Source organism: Haplochromis burtoni, unplaced genomic scaffold, assembly GCF_018398535.1.
Source record: "Haplochromis burtoni strain Fernald_Lab_line unplaced genomic scaffold, NCSU_Asbu1 Contig_64, whole genome shotgun sequence".
NCBI classification, from domain to species: domain Eukaryota; kingdom Metazoa; phylum Chordata; class Actinopteri; order Cichliformes; family Cichlidae; genus Haplochromis; species Haplochromis burtoni.
In genome coordinates, this window is record NW_024582425.1 from 1,598,411 (window position 1) to 1,620,585 (window position 22,175).

The 22,175-nt window shown below is 39.2% G+C and overlaps 2 protein-coding genes across 2 annotated transcripts in view; one reads left to right on the plus strand and one right to left on the minus strand.

Annotated features, from left to right (window-relative positions):
* The first annotated feature begins 625 nt into the window (after nucleotides 1-625).
* On the plus strand, nucleotides 626-5,615 carry LOC102308373 (vitelline membrane outer layer protein 1 homolog). The gene is made up of 4 exons (XM_005923717.3): nucleotides 626-898; nucleotides 1,773-1,885; nucleotides 4,204-4,507; nucleotides 5,542-5,615. The coding sequence occupies exons 1-4, from the start codon at nucleotides 686-688 to the stop codon at nucleotides 5,542-5,544; spliced, it is 633 nt and encodes a 210-aa protein (XP_005923779.1). The 5' UTR covers nucleotides 626-685; the 3' UTR covers nucleotides 5,545-5,615.
* A 5,246-nt stretch (nucleotides 5,616-10,861) lies between these two features.
* LOC102308678 (raftlin) overlaps nucleotides 10,862-22,175 on the minus strand; it is a 126,770-nt gene continuing 115,456 nt past the window's right edge. Inside the window, exons 9-10 of the mRNA XM_005923718.3 lie at nucleotides 16,879-16,954; nucleotides 10,862-16,148 (exon numbers count right to left, since the gene is read on the minus strand). Of these exons, the coding sequence (XP_005923780.1) occupies nucleotides 15,501-16,148; nucleotides 16,879-16,954 (724 nt within the window). The 3' untranslated portion in view covers nucleotides 10,862-15,500. The remainder of the gene's footprint in view (nucleotides 16,149-16,878; nucleotides 16,955-22,175) is intronic.

The following is a 22,175-nucleotide window of genomic DNA, read 5'->3' on the forward strand; positions in this document are numbered from 1 at the left end:
TTCACTCACTAACTCCAGTTATCCTTTAATGTTCTTTCTGAAAAGAAATGACTTTCTCCTGGCACACCCGAGCCCAGTTAAATTTGTGAAATCTGTAGTTTGGGGATGTTTAAAAGCCCTTTCCAAACTGAAATGCATCAGCAATAGTTCTAAGAAAGAGTCTAATTATGGGAACCTGGTTATTATTTTAGTGGATTTGATGGTGTTGTGTCAGCCTTGTACAAAATGAACAGCAGCGTATGTCAACATTACTAATAGACACTGTTTCTGCTTAGTTGTAGCAGACAAACTCTGCAGTCTATATTTGTTGGGAATAGTATTTAACAGTTCTAATCCTTGCAAGATCAACTTCAAGAATTTATAAGTGCAAAGGTTTGATTATGCAGAAATATGTCCTTATAGAGTTTCTGTTCCATGCATTCTGTGAAGTAAAAGATGAGTGGTCTGAAAGCCGAAAAACAGAGCCTTCATCTCTCCAAACGTCACTAAAATCGAAATCTTTTCTGGTTCCAACACCAGCTGTTTATTCCCACATCTCTCTGTAATGTTCCTCTGTAAATGATTCATCCTGCTACAAGTGGTGTATTTCAGAATCAACAGGGAAGCTATAAGAGCTTTGAGCCCGAGGCCCCTTTCACTTGTTAGTTGGCCTTTCAGATTGAAACACTGACTCACTGCTGTCAATATGACAAGTCTGCTCGCCGTTGTGGCCGTGCTGGCTGTGCTGTCCGCTGGGTTCTGTGAGGAGCAGAAGAACTTCTTGCAGCGAGCTGGAGTGGCTTTCAACAGCAGGGAGTATAAATCTCTGCTTACTGTGAGCAACGGAGAGAGGTTTGGAACCTGGACCTGGCCAGAGATGTGCCCAGAGAGTTTCTTTGCTGTTGGATTCAGTGTCAGGGTAAAACAACGTCTCTCAAAAATGCTATAAACGTTACTTTGATTAAAAATGCCTCTACTGCTGCTGATATGACAAACGAATGCCTTATCTGATGGTTTTACACTTCCAGCAATTTCACATTTCACTTATTTTTCCAACCCAGTAATACTGAATATTAAATAAAAATACACAAAACCAAAAACACCCCACCCAAAAAAAAACATGAAATAACACTCTTCAAAAAACTTCTCATGAAGATCAAGATATCGTAGCCATTATTATACTTTTGGTACATGCTGTTGTTTACACCGTTTTTTTGTTTTTTGTCTCATCATTTTTAACAGGAATTGAGGAATTGATTTTACTTCCATGCTTCAATTTATGATACTTTATTTATTTTAGATGTTTGTTTTCTGGATTATCGCTCATCTTTCTTTGTTGTTCCTCTTACTGGTTAATTCATATGTTTGCTTGATTGACTTTTGATGAGCCTTTATTGTCAGAAGAAATGAAAAAATTGATCTTTTTAGAATTTGAAATAAATAAACTTAAAATTTGTAATTAAAAATCAAATTTTGGTTCCCAGATCATATTTACCATAAATTTAATTGTTCATCCTCTTCATACTGGCCTGATGATTTCTTCATTGCATGATTCTAGTAAAGAAGATGAAAGCCGAAATCGTTTTTGTGCATTAAACAGCATGCAGTGTAGATACTGGATTTCTCTCACTGCCTCAGATACTCTGCAAAGATCAAAGTGGAACCTGAAAGTGTTGTGTAACCTGACGTGAACTTTTATCCTCAATGTATCTGCTGCTTTACCGAGAAGCAGATAACAAACTGGGCTGATGAAAATCGTTTCTGCTTCTGGGAACTGTCCTCTGTTTTCTCAGGTGGAGTCTAACCAGTACGGGAGTGATGACACTGCTCTGAATGGGATTCGCCTTGTCTGCGCAAAAGATGGAAACCGCAACTTCCTGTACACTATTGAGTCCCACACTGGCTAGTAAGCAGTCATGAATTACACTAATCTCCATCCAGTTTTAATATTTGCCTGAACTGTTTATTCGTGCATTAAATCTCAGTTATAAGCCATGAACTACAATTTGGGTTGCCAGATTATGAAATTTGGAGGTTTTTTTAGTCTAGGTTAGGTGTAACATATGTAAAAGCAATTTTTAAAATAATTAATTTTCCTCCATTGTGTACCTGGTATACAAGTTTATTTATATATTAACCTAAATTTTCTTGCTACAAAGTGCTACATATTTCAAATCAGGTCTCAAATAATAAAAATACTTCAAAAATAAAGAAAGATGCAATACAATACACAATAAAGATTAAATGTGCAAAATAAATAGACACAAATTTATTTACAAAAGTAGAACATATTTGAGAATTTTACAAAAGAAAAATAGAGTGGAATGAAATAAATTTGTAGTGTAATGTATTAAAAAGAACAACATTTTTTTTAGATTATTTTATGAATAATGGTTATGGTATTTTTCAAGCATCACAGAAAAACAAAACCCTCCACAAACTCTCTACAAACAGACGGGCAACAAAACAACATGTTAAACACAAAATGTGAGTAACTTATGAGATAATAGTAATAATCATAACAATAGTAATAAACATGACATTGTAATCTGTAGCGAGAATAGGGAGCAGGTGTAACAGTGAAGCTACAAGGAGTAGATACATAGTTTAAATACCCTGAGTCATCCATCCAAAGCAACAGGCAATGCAAAAGAGAGGTGAAGAAGAGAGTGCAGTCAGGGTGGAGAGGGTGGAGACGACTGTCAGGGCTGATTTGTGACAGAAGGAGAACAACAAAAGTGAAACAGAAGGTTTAAAGATGCTGTGATCTATGGTTTGGAGATGGTGGCACTAACAGAAGTGGCAGAGTTAAAGATGTTAAGATTTCTACTGGGAGTGATCAGGATGGACAAGATTATAAGCGAGAACATCAGCCGGACAGCTCAGATCAAGCAGTTTGGAGACAGAGTTAGAAAGGTGATGCTGAGATGGTTTGGACTCGTGATGAAGAGGGATAGTGGATATATTTGGCAAAACGTGATGAATTTGGAGCTGCTGGGCAGGAGGAAAAGACGAAGGTCTCAGAGAAGATGGATGCGCTGAGAGAGGACATGCAGAAATGGTTGATGTAGCAGTGGAGGATGCTAGGGTGAGATAGAGGCATATATATCTCTAACTTGAGAACAGACTGAATGTCTTTCCATGTGAAAGTGTCAGGAAACCAGTTTTACCAAAGTTAATGCATATGTGGAATATCTGTTGAACCAGACTGAAATGAGAGATGAAATACAAGGTAGTTTGAAAGCTTCAGAAGCAGATCTCCATTAATAAATAATATGAAAGGGCTCTTTCTTCTTAAGTGTAGGCGAGTCTTTCCTAACTTTGAATACAGATAATAATGAGCAGTAGATGTGAAAAGTTGTGATGCACTGTGATAGACAAGGGTTCACTGCTGTTCAGTATTCAGGGAGAAGTGTCACGGTACAGAGTATTTTCATAATCTGAGCCAGACAGACAGATTTATGGGTGAAACATTACAGACAGCCATCAGTTCTATCTAAATAGGCTGACATGTTTTTCATGTATTTTTATGTTCTGGTCCCTGTTATATTTTTTGCTTTGTTGTCTTTATTTGTCTTTTTAGTTTCTCATGAGTGTATGCCACTCATTCCTTTCATTTCCTTGTCCATTTACAATTTGTGCCTTCTGCATTTCGTATTTTCCCAGAACTTCCTGAATGAGGCATACATGGATACAATTGTGTGATCAGCAAAAACAAGCATAAAAATGATATTTAAGTATTCCATAGTCATTTATGTAGAAAACCCACAGTAGATCAAGCATAAATCCCTGTGGTCATATTTCTGATGGCATTGATTGTTTGTGCCCCCACATTAGCAGTTTGGATTCTCTCTTTTGTGAAGATCTCATTTAACCTGTTCACAACAGATTTGTTACCATTATCAGGTAGGTACGGCTAATAAATACTTTGTGTCTTATTGGAAAGTGGCCTCATTTGTACAAGTTTTATTTCAGGAGGTATGATCAAAATGTTGAGGTTGGAGCTATCCACACTTTCTAATGATCTGTGTAATATTTTGTATTTTTTATGGTTCAAGGTGCTTTGGAAGCAGCAGGATGCTGGAGGCTAATAGTTTTGTACTACGTTCAGAGAGGAAATGAAAGCATTGCTTCTGCCACAATCATAAATATGTTTTGGATGTTTAAATGTCAAGCTTATTTTCCTCCCCTTCATTTTCCCTTATTTAATCTGTTCCCGCCCAGCTTCGGTGACTGGTCCCAGCCTCAGTACTGCCCGAGCGGAGTGCTAACCTCTTTCCAGATTAGTGTGGAACCCCATCAGGGTCTGTTTGGTGATGACACGGCCGTCAACAACATCAGGTTCCGCTGCAGCAGTAACCCAACGCTGGAGGGGCCCGGCATGGGATGGGGAGAGTATGGCCACTGGAGTGAGGAATGCCCTGATGGAGGCATCTGTGGCATCGAGACCAAGATGGAAGAATACCAGTATGGCCTGGACGACTCCACCCTGAATGATGTGCGTTTCCACTGCTGTGCATCTCAGCAGGTAAGATGAAGGTTAAATTGTTAGACTACAAATATTTGGTGAAGCACACGTGAAGATTTACATGAATGTGTGTGTGAAGGGCTATATTTGAGATGACCTGTGGAAGAGAGAACAATTTTATTTCAGACATGTTACCAAACCAAAATGGTAAAATGGTAACATTGACTCTAACCTACAGACATAATATCAGCTCAATGAAATCTGGAGCAACTAAATTGCAAAAAGCTGCAAAAAAAGCTATTTTTACATGATGTCTTTGCACATATATGCAATAACAAACAGAGAACATGTCTGTATCCCAGAACGCTACACATGTGGTATTTTGAGTGTTTTTAAAATCACAGCCAGCTGGGCGACTCTGCCTCAGGATTTCTAATTAGCTTAAGAGCTTTTGATGATCGTATGAAATTTTCTCCAGATGTTTCTGTATGATGGAGATGGAGGTTTGACTACTTGAGGAACTTTACCGCCAGATGTTCACATATTTGGAAACATTCAGATATATTTCACAAGTCAGTATTAGTGAGAAAAAAATGTAACACGCAGGAATGCTTCAGAATATTTTCTTGCTTACATTGCTAACTTGCCACTGTTACGCGCTGAAATCTACGAGATTTTAGCCATTCTTTGTACCGTATGTTCTGAAAGACAATAGAGGTGAATTATTCAGTAGAGATTGGCTGAAATTTCAGCTGGTTTTATCGATGGTGATTAGAGTTTAGCCTTTTTGTTTGGCATAAACCAGCTGGTCATGGCACGTGGCTGGTTCTGTTGGAGGAATCTTCCTGTTAAAAGGTAGTTTTTTCTCTCCATTGTCTCCAAGTACTTGCTCATAACAAAACTTTAAATTTCTCCGTATGTACAAAGTCCTTCACAACTGAATACTCAAATGAGTTATTACTACAAAAGTTGTCAGAGATTTAGAGCAAAGTAATGAAGCTAGAAGTGAAATATTTAAATGTCACATAACTGGTGGTGTATACAAAATGTTGCTGTTGCTTTATAAATGTATGATTTGTATTTTTTTTCCACAGTGACTGCCAGCTAAGAAGCTCAGTCCAACATCTAAAACTCAAAGAAGACGAATAATAAAAAAGCTCATCTGAAATGTGACGTTCCCTGTGATGTTTTTTCAGGACCTGCAATGTCTCGTGTTTTTTTCATTTGTCAAAAACATAGCCGAGTGTCACCTTCAACATCAAAAACAAAACGATTAAGGAGCTCTGCCTCAGATCAAGCCCTCATTTGAAGATCCACCATGTCATCCCCTCATCAGCATGAGAGCGGCATGTTTTCATATCCTGTCAAGTGAACCAATGAGTTCACAGTAAAGTCATAACAAGCATCAGACGCTGACACAGCCATTTCCTAGAATTCCTACTGGAACTAAGGTAATTAGGAAACGACAAGAGAGGGGGTATTAATTAATTTACAGTTTAAGGCCTGACAAAGGTTGATAAGACACCGATTGGCACACACAGAGGTAATTTTGCTAATTAATCGGTGAGCAGTTAATCTGCTAACACAGAGTGCGTACGGAGGGTTGGGGAGGGAAGTGGAGGACGTTATCAAACTCCGAGGTAATGGTTTTCAGAACATTTTGCAAGTCAAGGAAAAGCGATTACAGCCTCTCACGTAGGCTTCATCTACATAGGGCCTCTTGGTTGTGATAATTAATACAGCAGTGCTGACCTCATATCTAAGTTCAAAGTGTACTTACTGGTGCTGATGCTCAAGTGCACTTGTTGGCATCCTCAGAAAAACAGAGATGCTGACTTCGACAGGAGGAGAGGTCACATGGCTTATAGTTGTGTTTAAAGTAAAAATACATCTCATCCATCATTTGAATTTTCCCTTAAATGTCTAAAAAGTAAAGGGAAATGATATATATGAGCGCAGATGGCCTAAGGTGCAAAAAACGTATTTTCTGTCTATAGCATCTTTCTTGTGAAAGTCATTATAAACTCGGCTATATGCAGCCAAACTCAGTTAAAAAACAATAAAGTGATAGAGTTAATGGAGTAGAGTAGAGATATGAATATTCTAAGGGCACCAGCAACACAAGGTGGATTTTTAGAGAAATGAGTGCAATAATCCAAAACCCTCAAAACTTTTAAATTACCCTACTGATTATTTCCTAAGTCACTGTTTGGATAAAGCTTCTACATTTACAATAGGTGCTCCAGCCTGAGCAATGACTGAGTCATCACACTGAATATAAAACTAAAGACGGTATAAAAGATAGACCCTGAATATGATCTTGGAAGTTAGCATTTTGGTCTTTTGTAGCTAGAAGCTACTATAAAAGGGATAAGTTATCAGCTCCACAGACACACATATTGGCCACTGACTAGAATTTAACTCAGCAAAAATAAAGCATAAACTTCTTAGATGGTCTGTGCAACATTGAGGTGATGATCCATTAAAAATGCTTCAAAAAGCACTAACACAGTGGAGATGTTCTGTGTACTGGCTTGAAGTAGTTCTAAAAACCATTTACTCTCCTCAGAGTTATTCTGAAGGAGTAAATGATCCATAGAGGCTCAAAGTGTTTTTTATTTTCTATTTTTTGTGTGTGTGTGTGTGTGTGTGTAAAAATGTTTTTAAAGCACTAAAGTTGAACATTTTAACATAGGAGTCTCTGGGGATTGACTCACTTTGGAGTCAGTCTCAAATGCCTCCTGGAGGACCTGCAGTTGCTGACAATCACACATTGGCTTTTATAGCTGCTGGTGTTGCCGCTTGGGCAAAACATTACAGGTAGGTTTGAGGAAAGATTTCAGTTTGGGTTGAAAGAGTCGACCTTCATTGATATTGTTACGAAAATAAATATTCAAATCTGCAGAAGGCAGCACAAATGCTCTATTTCTCACATGGCTTCAACTGGACACCACACAGACTTTGTAGCAGGGAGCTGGCAGGTTAAAGACAACAATGTCCATTCTCACTCAATCAGGTGTTCACATTTTGACATGAACCTCTGCTGGGTAATCTCTGCTTCTCTAAAAAAAAACAAAAAGTCCAGGGTTGCAGTGTGTGAAAATGGCTTTGGTTATATATATATGAGACCGTTAAAGTCCCCCTTTAGACATATTTAAAGCTAAAGTCTGGACATTATGTTTCTGTAAAACCGAAAGATTCTTTCTTTGTAATAATTTCATATTATGAAATTGCCATTTTTCCACAAACTGAAAAAATGTAAAGTCATTGTTCTGTGTATTACAGCAGTGCTGCCAACACTCTTAGACCTTTTTTCTCTCTTTGATGAACATTGGATTTAAGTGAATTGGATTTGACTCTACTAATTACAGAATAGACGTCAGACAGTGGATTTTTTCAATCAAATAAATATTAACTGACTCAGCACCAATACTAACAAAACCATTAGGAGTTCAGTCTATTTTGAAAATAATTTCTCTTTGCATTAGGCCTCAGTTAGTCACTAGATGGCAGTGCTGCACTGAAAGGGACTTTAACCAACATCTCACCTGTAACAGTGAGTTTTATGGCAAGATGCTGGCAACATAAACATTGTACTCTGATTTTATTCACTGAGTGCTGTGAGTTCTAGATGTATCACTCCATAGCTGAAAACACTGCAGCGCTGTAGGCTCCACTCCAGAGACCCTTTGGGGACAGCATTGGAACAGCGTCAACCCCTGCCTGAACACTGTTACAGCATCCCCCAGCATATGCATGAAAACAACATTTTTTGAAGCCACAGAGAAACCTCATTATTCAAAAACGTGCTTCCCTCAGCAAACTGTTTTATGTCATTACCTGTGGGCCCTGGAGTGGAACCTTGTGGATGTAGCACCCTGAGGTCACAAGTTTAATATACAAACCACAGGATCACTGTGTTTCTTACCATTTTAGTGGCTCTCCGGTGGGTCCCCAATCTGCCTCAAGAGCCATTAATGCCTCCTGCAGTGAGGAGAATGGATATGGTGTTTTGGTTGAAGGCAAAGCCTTCCTCGTAATGACCTTACTCTCCCCTGGGCTCTCAGCTCATGACTTATAGATCACACCGGCTGTGTTGAATCAACTGTAAATATAGTTCAGCTGAGAAGCACCATAGGGTTATTATAATGCGTGTCGGTCAGAGATTTTATGTGATACTGTGATGCATAAGGGACAGTTTTCAGCCTGAATTGGGTTGTTTTGATATAAGAACAAGAGAACAAAATGGTATTTCTGTGGTGTTAGTGTGTAATAACTATCATGTTGATCTATTCTAAGGTTCACACAGTAATGAAGGTAATAACCAGATGGAGCAGAACTTTAAAAATTATCCTTTCACAGAGAGAAAATCTTAATATGAGGCTATAATTCTCTGCTGCATTATGCTTCTTTCAACATTTTCTCTGCGTTCAGTGGCCTGAAGTTGTCATTTCACGTCTTTCTGTAGTCCTCCAAGGATAGACTGTCCTTGTGCAGAGCGAGAACTCTGCGTTCTGAATAACTTCTTTTCTGGGTTCTGACACAGAGCACTTTATGAAGGACAGCCATTGTGTTTCATGATTCTGCAGGGTGTGCGTAGATGGCTGGAAGGCTCAAATTCTTTTCTGCTGCTAGTACCCTTTGAAAGCCATTTACACGATCTTATGTCTATATGCCACAGTGTGACTTGTGCTGTGTATGAATATCCTTGTGTTTGAGGTATAATTTGAAATATTAAACTTCCATTTCTAACATTCTGCAGAAATATTTTGTGGCCAGATACATTTTTTCTCAGAATCGTAGTTTTACAGAAGAGGAAACTTATGTTGTTACATTGAATAACTAAATTCGTATAGGAGACATTATAAGAGATAGACGTGGCACTCAAAGAATCTCTAATAGAAGTTGAAGAATTTAGTCACAGTGTGCAGTGGTTAGGAGAGTTGCCTCACAGCAAAAACTGTGTAACATTTCCATTTTCTCCCTGTGCCTTCCTGCAGTCCAAAGACATGCTTCTTAATTTAACTGGTTATTCTAAAAAGACCCAAAGCTGTGAATATGAGTGTGGATGACTCTTTCTCTCTGTATTAGTCCTGTGACAGACTGGCAACCCGAATCAGGGTGCACTCTGCTACTTTGGCCTGTGACAGTTGGGACAAGCGCCAGCTCCAACCCTGAATTGAACAAGTGGTTGAGTGGTTGATGAATGGAAGGATTCACTTTTGCTTTCCTCCCATCGATGAGCAAATCACCAGGAACTGAAACAGGAAAGCTCCCACTCCCTGGACTTCTAAAGTCAAAGGAGAGCCTGCTTGCAAGAATTTCTTGCATGAGCTGTTGACCAAAACTGAGCATTTTGTGGGGAGTTTTTTTTTTATTATTTAGGAAAGTTGCTCAAGACAGTTTATACAGTTACAGCTACATTGCACCATCTGCCATTTTGATTTTCTAACCAACTGACAGCAGTCACTGTTGACCACCACACCTTCCTGCTTCTTACACACAGCTGTGCATGCATTAGCAAAAAACCTAGTCTTTTTGGGGCACTATTAGCTCCTTGTCTTTTTTTTTTTATTACAAAAAACCCATTAATTTGATTTCAATTTACATATCAATGCTATATTCACAAAACTACTATACTATATAATGTATATGATGTTGAAACAAAAAGGCTTTTTTTGAATGGAAACTTCTGCTACTGAATTTAGCCAGAATTTTTGATTATTTAAATGTTTTAATTTAATCACTTGAAATTTCAAATTATTTTCTCAGATGTTTGAATTAAATGTTGAGATAATAACCCAAAACTCCTGGATGGTAAAAAAAAAAAAGTATGAAAAACAAGCTTTCAAACCTTTTGTTTGGTGTAAATATTATTTTAGCTATTTAACTCTGTTCATGACTTTCCATTTTGCACTTTGTCATGAGTGTCCCTTGCTGAGTTCTGGCTAAATTGCAGTTAATGTCTATACAATGGGATTAATAGGAAGTGTGTAATGGCTCTCTGTAGGTCTTTCCCCAAGCTCACATCTGAGGTTCAGAGCAGTTTCAGCAGTGTGGTGACAAATAGAGCTACTTGTTACAGGAGGCCAGATGGAGGCAAGTGTACTTATGTTTTACTGTATCTGCAACCTGAATCTTCATTAGCTTCAAATTTTAATGAAGAGCTCTGACTGTCGGCCTACAGGAGGAGTCATAGCAAAGCCATAATGGTACGAAATGCTGTACAAACATAGAAGTGAAAGTTTTGCAGAAGAGGGCATTTTAAATCTAATGTTGGGGCAAAAACACCAGAGTATTTAAGCTTTTTTCCTCCTTTCACTATTTTATTTCAATAAATATATAAGTCATACTTAGAAATAAAGTATAATATATGAAAATGCTTTAGCATGTTTGCCCCTTAGCTTCTTTTTATTTGCAGCTGTCTCACTAAGCAAGGCTCCTTTAAAACTTTCACATAAAAGAAGCACGGACACGTGTACACATTAAATATAAATCATTTTATAATATACAAATTGTACAGATGTCATGAACAATAGGAATGTTGACACACTCAGGATAGCAAAGATAAAGAATACTTTTTTTCTTCCGCGATAGCGATGCAAAAGACAACGGCACATGATCAAAGATACTCAACATTCAAGATGGCAGCTGAGGTGATAAAAAAAACTCACATCAGAGACAAAAATCTAAGAATACATTTTGCAGAGGCTGTGAGCAAGCTAAAGTGACAACACAGAAAAAAACAAAACAAATAAATGACGGCATCCTATTAAATCATGTTCTGCCTTTTCTGCTCTGCCCATTTCACACCATAGTAGCACACAGGAAATGAACCATTACGTTTTTTTTTCTTTTTACAGCATTACCAAGAATGATTGCACCAGCGCCACTATTGAGGCTCAGAGACAATTATGCTGATATAAGACAGTATGTTACCTTTCCTTACAAGAAAGGGGAGAGGGCCGTATATTTAATACTAACGTTAGATCTCCTTCTTTTCACAGACGGCTAAGTTAACACGGTTCAACATCATTTAACTGATGAAGTGTCAGATCCTATCTCACTTTTCTCTCCCTGTCTCTGTTTTTTTTTCCCGTTTGGTTTTGGAAAACAAAAAAAAATCACAATTACCCAGAGTCTCTGGAGTGTACTCATGTCAGAGGTTAGACTGCACAGCAACCAATCAGCCCTTATCAGGGGGAGACGGAGCGCCCTAAGGCCACGGCCCCACGCTGGATGGACGGATACAGGGCCGGCTGTAACTTTTTGTCAAGGTTATGATCATCCATATTTGTGGATGAACAACAGGAATGCAGCGGGAGTCACAAAGCACTCGTGTCAGCTGAGATCATCTCATCGTTTTCATTTTCCAAACTCTGTTCCCATAGATAAAGACGGATCTGAGCTATGTGTTTTCACAGGATGCCAAAGGGGAATAAATGTCACAGTTTTTAGATTAAAAATGTGCAGACATGCAAAAAAGGCGAAAGAAAGGAACGCTGAAATAAATTCATATTAATAAAACAGATGGATGACAGTTAACATGTTTAGCGTGACACTGGGGAGAAAGAAAAAATTGATTCAATCTGAGGAAATAAGCTGACCAGGATTTAACAGGGGAATTTCTCAAATATTCATAAAGATCTTGTCTGCTCTCAAAAGATGCCTTTTGGTGTTGCCTTTCATAATTTATATTTATTGTATTCCGACTAAAACCGTGAAAGTGACAGCTGAGTCCTATTTGCTCGTCAGCTTCTCTGATGTAAGAGGTGGCATTAAATATTTCTTGCTTATTATTATGCTTATTAAAGTTCAAACAGTCAAAAGCAGCTGAGTCGATGACGTTTAGGGAGATGGAAAGAAAATAAAAGAGAATACTATAATGTGACTATAATATGACTTCATATCTTCATTCAATATCGGAGTGGTTATTTGTCACGTGCTCGTGCAAACTCCTGTGTACAGCTGTGGAAAATCCATTCTGGCTCAAACATGACCCTTGACCTCGTCTGCCATTAGCGATGACCTCACGCTCACAGTTCTGGTCTCCGTCATAGTGGAGGGCGAGAGGACAAGGAGCATATGCTTCAGGGGGGTCACGCATGCAGCGACCCCTCAGTTCAAAACCCACAACGGCCCTCGGGAGGTAGCTGGAAGCGTCAGTCAGCGATACATTTTTGCAAGCTTTAGCAGAGGCAACACAAAGCCCACAATAAAAATGTCCAAAAACAGAACATTCACAATAAAAAAACACGTGTTCAAAACATGTTAAGAATGATCCAAAATATAATACCTTCATATAGACACACACATCTTTATCCTGTCCTTCTGAATCCCAGCAATAAAACATTTAACAACATCTTCAAAATACCAACACTGACTGTAGCAAAACGTTCCCGTTTGACTATAACAAACACTTAAATCACCATGGTGCCTCTAAAAGACATTTCTAATAGCAGACTGTGGGCCATTTACAGTATAGTGATAAGGCTAAACTGGTCACAGTTTTATATTCTACTCTACACAAAAACATCTGCCATTTTACATTGAAAAATCTCAGCGGCGGGTGGATTAATCTCCCGAAAGGAGAGCACTTATTCAGCATAATCGATCTTACTTGTGTGTAATTGAAGAGTTTCTTCTCCAGGAAGGATCCATTTTTCTTGACCAAGCTATCATTTATTCTCATGAAACAAAATATCCAAATTGTGACAAATTATACTATGTATAAAGCCAGACAGAAGGTAGTTTAAGTTCTTTATAAATCAAATGCTAACGCTTTAATAAATAGGCTTTCTGACATCTTTGTGATGAGATATAAGTTCTTTGCAAAAATGCAACACTTTTTTTTTAACACAAACTCTTCCTCCTCAGTGCAAATGATTCCCCATGACATCACTGTTAATATGAAGGCTATTTGCTTCACATTGAGGTGTTTTGCTGTCAATACCTCCTCCCAATAAGTGACCCCCATTATAAATGCATGATTACTGACAGATACCCCACTGACAAAATCCATTAGTGAGCTAATGAGAGCTCCACACCGTGAATGTTGCCACTTCCCTCCCCTCCTGTTCCACCTTTTAAAATGGAAAGCTACACGATGCCATGAAACAGCACATTAGGACTTGGTTATTGTCAGAAATGATGTCTGGTAAGAGGTGCTTAAAGAGCTGGAGGTAAAATAATGAAGGAAATCTCAACAGGGAATGTGGGACACAAACGGCTGTTACTTTAAATGAGCCTATCCATTTCTTTTATTTGACTCTCTTATGCTCTGTGGTCTTTCTCTTTTACTGCAGCCTTCTTCTTTATTTCAATTTCTACCTCTCAAATCTGGTCTCAATAAACAACGAGGCTACGACATGTTCTGACCACACAGCTTAACCTCGTTTCCACACTGACAACTACTTTCATTTTCAGCGACTGACTGGAATGTAATTAAAAATGCAACTTTGCGCAGGAATAGCTCTCCTGTATGTAAAAGCTAACTCTGAATATGAGCTCGGCCCTCGAGGTGCAAACATTCAGCTGAATTTCACATCCTTATCTAGCTTGGCTTTGAATATGGAACATTCTGTATGCAAGGTGAGCACACCAAAGAGTGATTATCGGCTCTGTTTGAAGCACTTGATGGCTTAGAGCTCAGCGTAAACAATTATCTGTTCAGCCTACTTTGGATTGCCTGTCGCAACAAATGCCTTTCCCATCACCTCTATGAGCTTTCTCATCCCTTCACATTCGAACTCACACGAGAGCAGGGTTTAGGACGATTCAGGATGTTTTTCTAAGCCTACTTGCCCTTTACATTGTCAGATGGGTTAAAGAGGCAGCCAAGACCCTACCTCTTTTTTTTTTTCTGTTTTCACAGCTTCATAAAGCAGTAAGAGCTGGTCAAACAGGTAACTTTATCGCTGTAAGACAGGAAAAGCTCACCATGCTCTGTTTTCTCTCTGTTAGGACTTACTTTTATATGTATTTGTGTTTGTGTAAAACAACATCATTTAGGCTAGCTATTTAACCCTATTTGAAAAGTTGCAAGTGGACTGCAACAAGAATAATAATGCAAAGCCCCTGGCCTTGTCAAAGGCCTGGGAACACCAGGAAGTAACACAAAAAAGTGAATCTATTCATTTTTGAATACCTGATTTTAGAAGATTAGCAACTTGCAGTAGCAGCAGTTCTTGTTGAGAAGCTGCTAGATTGTTAGCTAAATGCATTAGTTAAGTCACATTAACTAAATCAGCTTCTTTCATTTCGTCTTTCATCTTTAATATAAGATCGTCTGGGCTGTCTACTCCCTGTTGTTTTGCTGTCAGCATTTTAAACCATCACTGGGAGCGTAAAAAAAGCTCTTAAGCTAGCAGCTATTCTAAATATAACTTAGGTTGGCTGTCAATAAGAAAGAAGTTTTTTAGTTTTTTCAAAAGGTGCATTTACATTATAAACTGCTTCACTAAAACTGTCAACAAACCATTCAATTTATCAGGAGCAGGTTACAGTCTGATAGATGAGGCTAAATTCATGTAAATTTAGACGGATAGCTACCAATAAGCTTCTTTGGGGAACGCCTTTAGCAGTGAGTCCAAGACAGTGTTTGATCTTACTCTTAGCAATTTGGTCAACAGCAACACTCCTCGCAAACAATAAATCCAGTAATCAAAATGAATCCACATTAGAAAACATTTTAAATGCTGGGTGACCAGGCCTTTAAATGTTAGCTTCATTCTGCACATGCTCTGATTTTGGCATCCTCCTCAGTGCTCTGGTCGTCCTCATCCAGCGACGCCACCCTGACTACCACGCATCAGCATTTCCTGTTTTAGATAGTATATACATTCAGTATGTGTGGTTTTAAATGAAGTTCTTTCCAAGCTACACTGAGTTAGGATGTGGGGGGTATCATCAATGAGCAATGGGAGGTTTGGAGAATGCTGCAGCGATGGGGACCAAAGCCCCGTTAATTTGGATTAGGGACAACACTGGGAACCAGTTCTTAGGAATGGGGACTGGTAGGGTGGGGAATGAATCTTAACTTTAACAACTGGGGCTACTCGTGAGTCTCCTCTGGGCTTTGACACGTGGCCTGTGGATCAACCACAATCTCCTTGGCAATGATTTCCGTGTGTACTGATTCTTCCGTTTTGCATCTGACTGCATTATCTCCACCTTCATCTTTCTCCTCATCTGTCTCTACCCCATTTTCTATCACAACTTCAACTTCCGCTCTGCCCTCGTCCTCCTTTTCTTTGGTCTTGCTCTCGACAGTTGCAACGGTTTTCATCACTTCCTTGAACTCTCTGTTTTCAGAAGGCTCTCCGTTCACTTTTGATCCTTCTCCATCCAGTGCTTCTTCTTCAGTGCCATTTTCTGCTTCTTTGTCTGTTGTCGATGCTCCTCCATCTTTCTTTGTGACAGTCTCCATACTGATTTCAATACCATCATCATTTTTTCTATCCTCCTCACACCTTGCCTCTCTCTCTGTCATTGTCTCACTTTCTCTTGCTGTCTCTCCCTCTGCTGTGTTCGCCTTTTCATCCCTACTCTTATCTTCTTCCTTTTCGACCTTCTCTCTGTCATCAAGAGGCTTGGAATCTTCTGTTTCCTTCTCAACTTTTGTTTTCTTTTTCTTCTTATTTTTTGCACTATCTTTGATGCAGTTCTTGTTGGACTTGCTTCGGGGCTTGAAGATTAATTTCTGAAACATTTACATTAGTATGTTAGTGGAATGCATTGTAACTCTGCAAATATGCTTTTGGCCACAAAGCAGTGTAGGCAGACTTAATTAAGAATGGATCACTGTAGATCTAATATAGCGCTGGGATAACTAGCTAATTCAGACGAGTCTCATTGATACAGAGAAGGAAATTGAGGCTATTGTGAGGGGAATTACTGGTGGCCTTGAGGCCTTCGGACTGACCAAACAAACAGGCAAAAATTGAATGCAATATGTCCTCAATTACTTGAACAACTTCTGAAGGGTTCACACACACTGCAGGGATAGTGATAAACTGCACAGAAAAAGCAAAAAAGAAAGCAAATCCCTGACTCTTCTGTTAAATTTGCTGCTGTGATGCCAGTTTAAATTCGGGTCACAGAAAGCATCAGCATAGATTCATTCCACTGCAGACAAAGGTTAGCTTTAAAGGTTATCACTGTTATTTAGGCTAGCCAAGAAAGAATTATAAGCCTCATTCCCCAAAACAACACACTTGTCTGTTGCTAGAGAGCACCTTATATCTAAAACAAAGAGGTGCTGGTTCACATTTATCCAGTGCTGTGTGTTGGCCAGCTAAAACAAAAATTGTGGAATTGGAGGTAGCAAAAGGTGATGTTGACCTTGGATGTATGAAGAGCAGGTGACAGAACGACTAGTGGGAGATCCCACGATATCCAAGAGATACAAAGAGGAATGTGAGGTCACGTACCTTTGATTCCCTCCTCTTTCGGCCTAAAATGGGCCTCTGCAGGAAAACAATCTGTTTGGTGGACAGACTTCCATCACTAAAGGACACGGGGTCAAAAAGAGAAAGGGAAAGAGAACAGACCATCAGCTGAAATTGTTGGATCTTCAACAAGACATGATTTTTTAAAAAACATTTTACTTATCAACGTTTAAACATTTAGAAATTCTGCAATGCACAGACAGATTTTTCTTATTTCAATATTTTTCTTCTTTCTGAGTGCTTGAAAAAGTGCTTTCTTAATCCAAGATAAATATGCACAACTGATTGGAGTAAAATGCTGAGATAACACGCACTCTTTCTGACCATTCATCAAGATAGCCAAATTAACTGCCGGCCACTGCTCATGCTTCACACTCTTATCTGACATTTAAGGATATAGGCACACATTTGTAGCCCAACCTCTTCCCTGCTGTCATCTGTAAGTATCATTTCTCCACTTTGCCTTTGAAAGATGCAGAAAAGCAGCTCACATGGAAGCAGACAGCCTGCCTTTTTGCAACTTATGAACATGTTCTGCTGCTCTAAACACGCACTTCTTCTCTATTTCTGTATTCCCCCGACATAATCCTTCTTCCCATGCACATGTCTCACTCCTGTGTTCTGAGAAGGATAATCTGCAGAAGTACTCGCACAGTACTGACAGATTAATTGTGGCAGGAAATGCAGATTTGTTTCTGAGTGGGCTTCCTGTCTCACACATTCACTCTCCAGTCTGCTCATATTTTGTCATGTGCATCCCTTTTCTCAGCCCATTGTGCTCTCAGTAAATAGCTGCCCGCTCAGTTCTAACTCTTATCTCATGTGACAGCTTGTTTTGTGACAGTTTTATTGTTTGCTTCTGTGTTATTCAATCCATTTTCTCTTGCTATGATTGGATATGGCTTAAAAGGAGATATGTCCCGTGATAATATCTGCCACAGGTTCAATAACACATGCGCATAAAAGTCGGATGCTTTCTAAACTTAAGCCGCCTGCTCAACTTTGCACTTGAAGAAAGATGGCAGGTTTATGATCACTGCAGAACCTTAGGAGCCTGCTACAAATCTCCCCCTTCCCAACATCAAATAGACTTGAGACTCCTTTAGCAGAAGGCTTACTATCTAAACCATCCAAAGCCTACCACAACCTCTTTTTTTTCCATTACCTCTTTCCTTCCACCATTTATACATAAGCTATTTTCTAAGCTGTCAAGAATGCTGAATGGCTTACTGGTGAATCAAAGCTGAAAACTAGCTGGAGTTTCCAGCAAAAAGCCCCAGCCCATTAAGTTAGAAAAGAGTGGATGGCTTAGAAAATCACAGGCCTTTACTGAACCTACTTTTGGCTGTCAGTGTCAGCTGCACCATTATAACCTGAAGCTATACAGAACAGCAATAGCCTGCGCCTTTTTTTATGTGTAAATGTACCTGCTGGTGGCTTCATCTGTAAGGGGGAAAAGCCCGCTACAGAACTCAGCTGGAAATTGCCTCTTGAAATAAAAAAAGAACAAAAAAAACCTGACACATGCAATCAAACACCAGTGGAGCAAATTTTTGCTCCACAAAATTAACACACTGTGTAAAACACACACACTATTCCCGATATTAAGCTTTTAATACGTTTGGATACCTGCAATAACGAACAAGTTTGTCAGAACCTTCTTTGTCTCCCTTGTTGTTGTCCCCCCAGTTAATGTAGAGAAATTTGCAGTCACTGTAGTTAATGGCTTTAAAATGTAATTACCATCTACATTAATTGAATGTGGAGAACATGAACGCATGCTCTGAGACAACTACATGAATTAATGTTGTGTGGAGAAGCCGCTGAGCACCAGTTAGCATTAATTTCAGACGCTGCTGAGATCAGTGACACTTATCTGAACCCTCCAGATGAAGTGCAGCCTGGAAACCCTCACACTATGCAAAGCATGCATTTGCAAATTTTGCGTTTAAAAATGGAGGAGTCGACAGCACAAAAACAAGTGTAATGACTACTGCTAATCTGAAATAGATCATCAACCATTATTTTGGAGCGCAAAATGTTTTTCAGGCAGGGAGAGAAATGAGCGCTGTCTTGTACTGTATCTAGGCCGACTCTGATTAATTAGCCATGTTGTGCTGTTGTGTTGTGGCATTTTGAAAGAGAGGAGAGAGGGGGCCGTAGGAAAAAAACACAGGATGAAAAAATAGAGGTAATTAATCAGCGATGCAGTGTAACAACAGCAAACATGACCAGCTGAGGTGGGGGCAGAGCAAACAATCGGTAACTGCACTCATAGAATTACTGCATACATCAAAGTACCCTATATTACGAAAGGACAGCTTCACATTATTCAAAGCCGATCTTAAAACGATGCTTCGTGTCTGTATACACATTAAAAGAATTACTGTCAGCTGACGTCATTCCTCAAGCCCATACTGAACCTCATACTGGGTGCAGAGAGATTATTCTAAAGTGATTCTTCTGTAAGTTATCTGCAGCTCTTGCTCTGCATTAAATTGCTTTCTAAATTTAAATGGGTGCATAAATTAGATGCCAGCAGTCTAAGTTTGACAAATCAAGATGGCGTGATCTGGAGTCTTTTTCGTATTTCTTCCACTTCTTTTCGGTGCTGAGGGGCATGACAGAAAGAGAGAATCTGGACTAAAACTTTTTACCCAAGATGGAGCCCTTACTTGAATGAAAATTCATCAGCTGGGATGGGAAGCATCCAAATGCAGTGAGATCCCTACCTGACACTATGTGACACGTTGTGTCCTGTCCCTGCATCTGGACATGGCTCATGATTCAAAAAGATTACTTTAGCGGATGTGTTGTATTGTAGCACCACAGAGACATTGTGCTGAGGTTAGTGTTACATGGCATTTTGGGGCTGCGTGTACTATATCAAGATATTTCTGGCACATGTTGCATGTGATCTGCAAGCATTTGAAGCTTTTTGTATATCAAAAATGACAAAGCATAGGGACCCTGCTGAGCTGTTCATCACACAAACTGACATGTAAAAATAAGAAATATCAGTTGTGACCACATGGGACTAACTCATACACACTTTTGTAATATCAGGGGACTCGTGCACCTTGTTTTCCTTTGGTTGGGTTTTTTCGGCTGGTTCCTTTATGGTTCACCAGAGTGGATCATCTGCCTCCATCTCACCCTACACCTAGGCTCATTTTCTGTCACACCAACCCTCCGCATGTCCTTTTTCACTACATCCATGAATCTTCTCTGTGGTCCTCCTCTTTTCTTACCGGCCTGGCAGATTAGTCTAATATATCCACTATCCCTCCTCTGAGCCTCACCTCTCTAACTTTGTCTTCAAATCACTCAGCCTGAGCTGTCTCTCTGATCTTTTCATTGCTAATCCTGTCCATTCTGGTCTCTCACAATGAAAATGTTAAAATTTTCAGCTCTGCCTCCTGTCTTCTTGTAAGTTCCATTATCTCTAAACCATATATTATAGCAGGCCTCAAGACCAGATTGTGCCCCAACCGTGTCCCACTTGCTGCTGCCCTGCTCACACCTATCCACTCCACCCTGCCCTCTCTTCTTCACTTCATTGCTTCGGATTGTTGACCCAGACATTTAAACTCGTCTACCATCACTACATCTGTTTCTTGCATCTTCACTGTTACACCTGTCTCTCTCATTCGCACACATATCCGTCTTACTTCTACTGACTTCTATCCAGAGCATACCTCCACCTCTCCAGGCTCTCTTCCACCTCTTCCCTACTCTCACTATTGATCACAAAGTTGCTTGTGAACATCAGAGTCCACAGAGACTCCTGCCTGACCTCATCTGTCAGCCTGTCCATCACCACTGCAAAGAAGAAGATTCCTGATGGCTCTGAGTCCCTGTCCTCATGTATGTCGTGCACCATCCTCACATACTTTTCTGCTACTGTTGCAAAGTTCCTCTCTTGGGGCACCCTGTCATATGCTTTCTCTAGCGCTACAAACCACAGTGGGAGATATAAATAATCAGGTAATGCTAAGAAAATGTCTAAATTAGGAGGCTGAGAATTCTTGTCTTTCACATCAGAGGTTAACACACAAACAATGCCTGTTATTGGTAGCTTGTTAAATAAAATGCAATGAAATGATTGGAACAGGTAGATAATTTACAGGAAATGCTGAGTTATATAGGCTTCATGTCTTCACAATGTTATGTGTGAACTGAGTCATCTTTAACGTCTGTTGCACACAAATTAAAAATTGTGTTACAACAATGTTAAAAATATAAACGACTAAAACATTCAGGAATTGGATGTCACAAACGGCACAAATCATCCTCTGCGTGTTGTGGAACAAACTCTGTTTTGAAGTGAAGCCTTCAGTGTGACTGAGAGCATGCGAGGCCTTTGACCATAAGCGGATGTACACTCATACAGCAGCGATGAGTGATGAGTCAGCACAGGCTTAGATGAGGAACCGTTACATTTCTGTGAAGAGATTTTCCATCAACAGTCAGAGCTGCAGCTGCTGCGCTGCTCAAAGCTCAGCCTACATTAGCAGAGATTTAGGTCAATTTCTGCCAGAACTGTCATATTTCTTTGTACAATAACTTGCGCATATTATATATCGCACCATGTGCCAGCTTTCACAGGAATGTAGCATATAACTACAAGTTTATAACTTTAGATGTGAATTTTAACTTGTATGATAAGCTTTTTACACAAGACCCAGATTTCCATTTGATGTTTCTTTTGTTACACGTGAGATATTATGTTACTACTTTGCTACCTACTGAAATTAATCTAGTTATTCATGCAAAAGTTATGATCAGCTTCACCTCAATGAAGCAAAAAGAGCAAAAATGCTGCTTGATTCTTAATAATGAATAATAATTCAATAGTATTCAAACAGATAAATGCAAGAAACCATTCGAAATGAGCCTTTCTGTATATGATTTATATTTTGAATTATCATACTGAGGTATACATTTCCAGAAATTTCGGTCCTTTCCCATAAATAAATAATTAAAATGGACTTTTACTGTAACTTTTACTTGTTTTATATACACCTTCAACATAAGCCTGCACTCTTTTAATGAGTGTGTCGTTTAAGGGAGACAACCTGTTGCCAGATGTATCTCTATGGCAGGGATATTAAACTTTATTAGTAGGAAAAGTTATAAAACAGTTAAAATACAGTTAAAAGTTCAAAATCAATCCCCTCCTTCACATTTTCTAAAGCTGTCCAGTGGGCCAGGTTGGAGTCCTGTTCCATGAGATTTATGCACACATATGGGGTGAAATAAAGCGTTTTTAGGTTGGA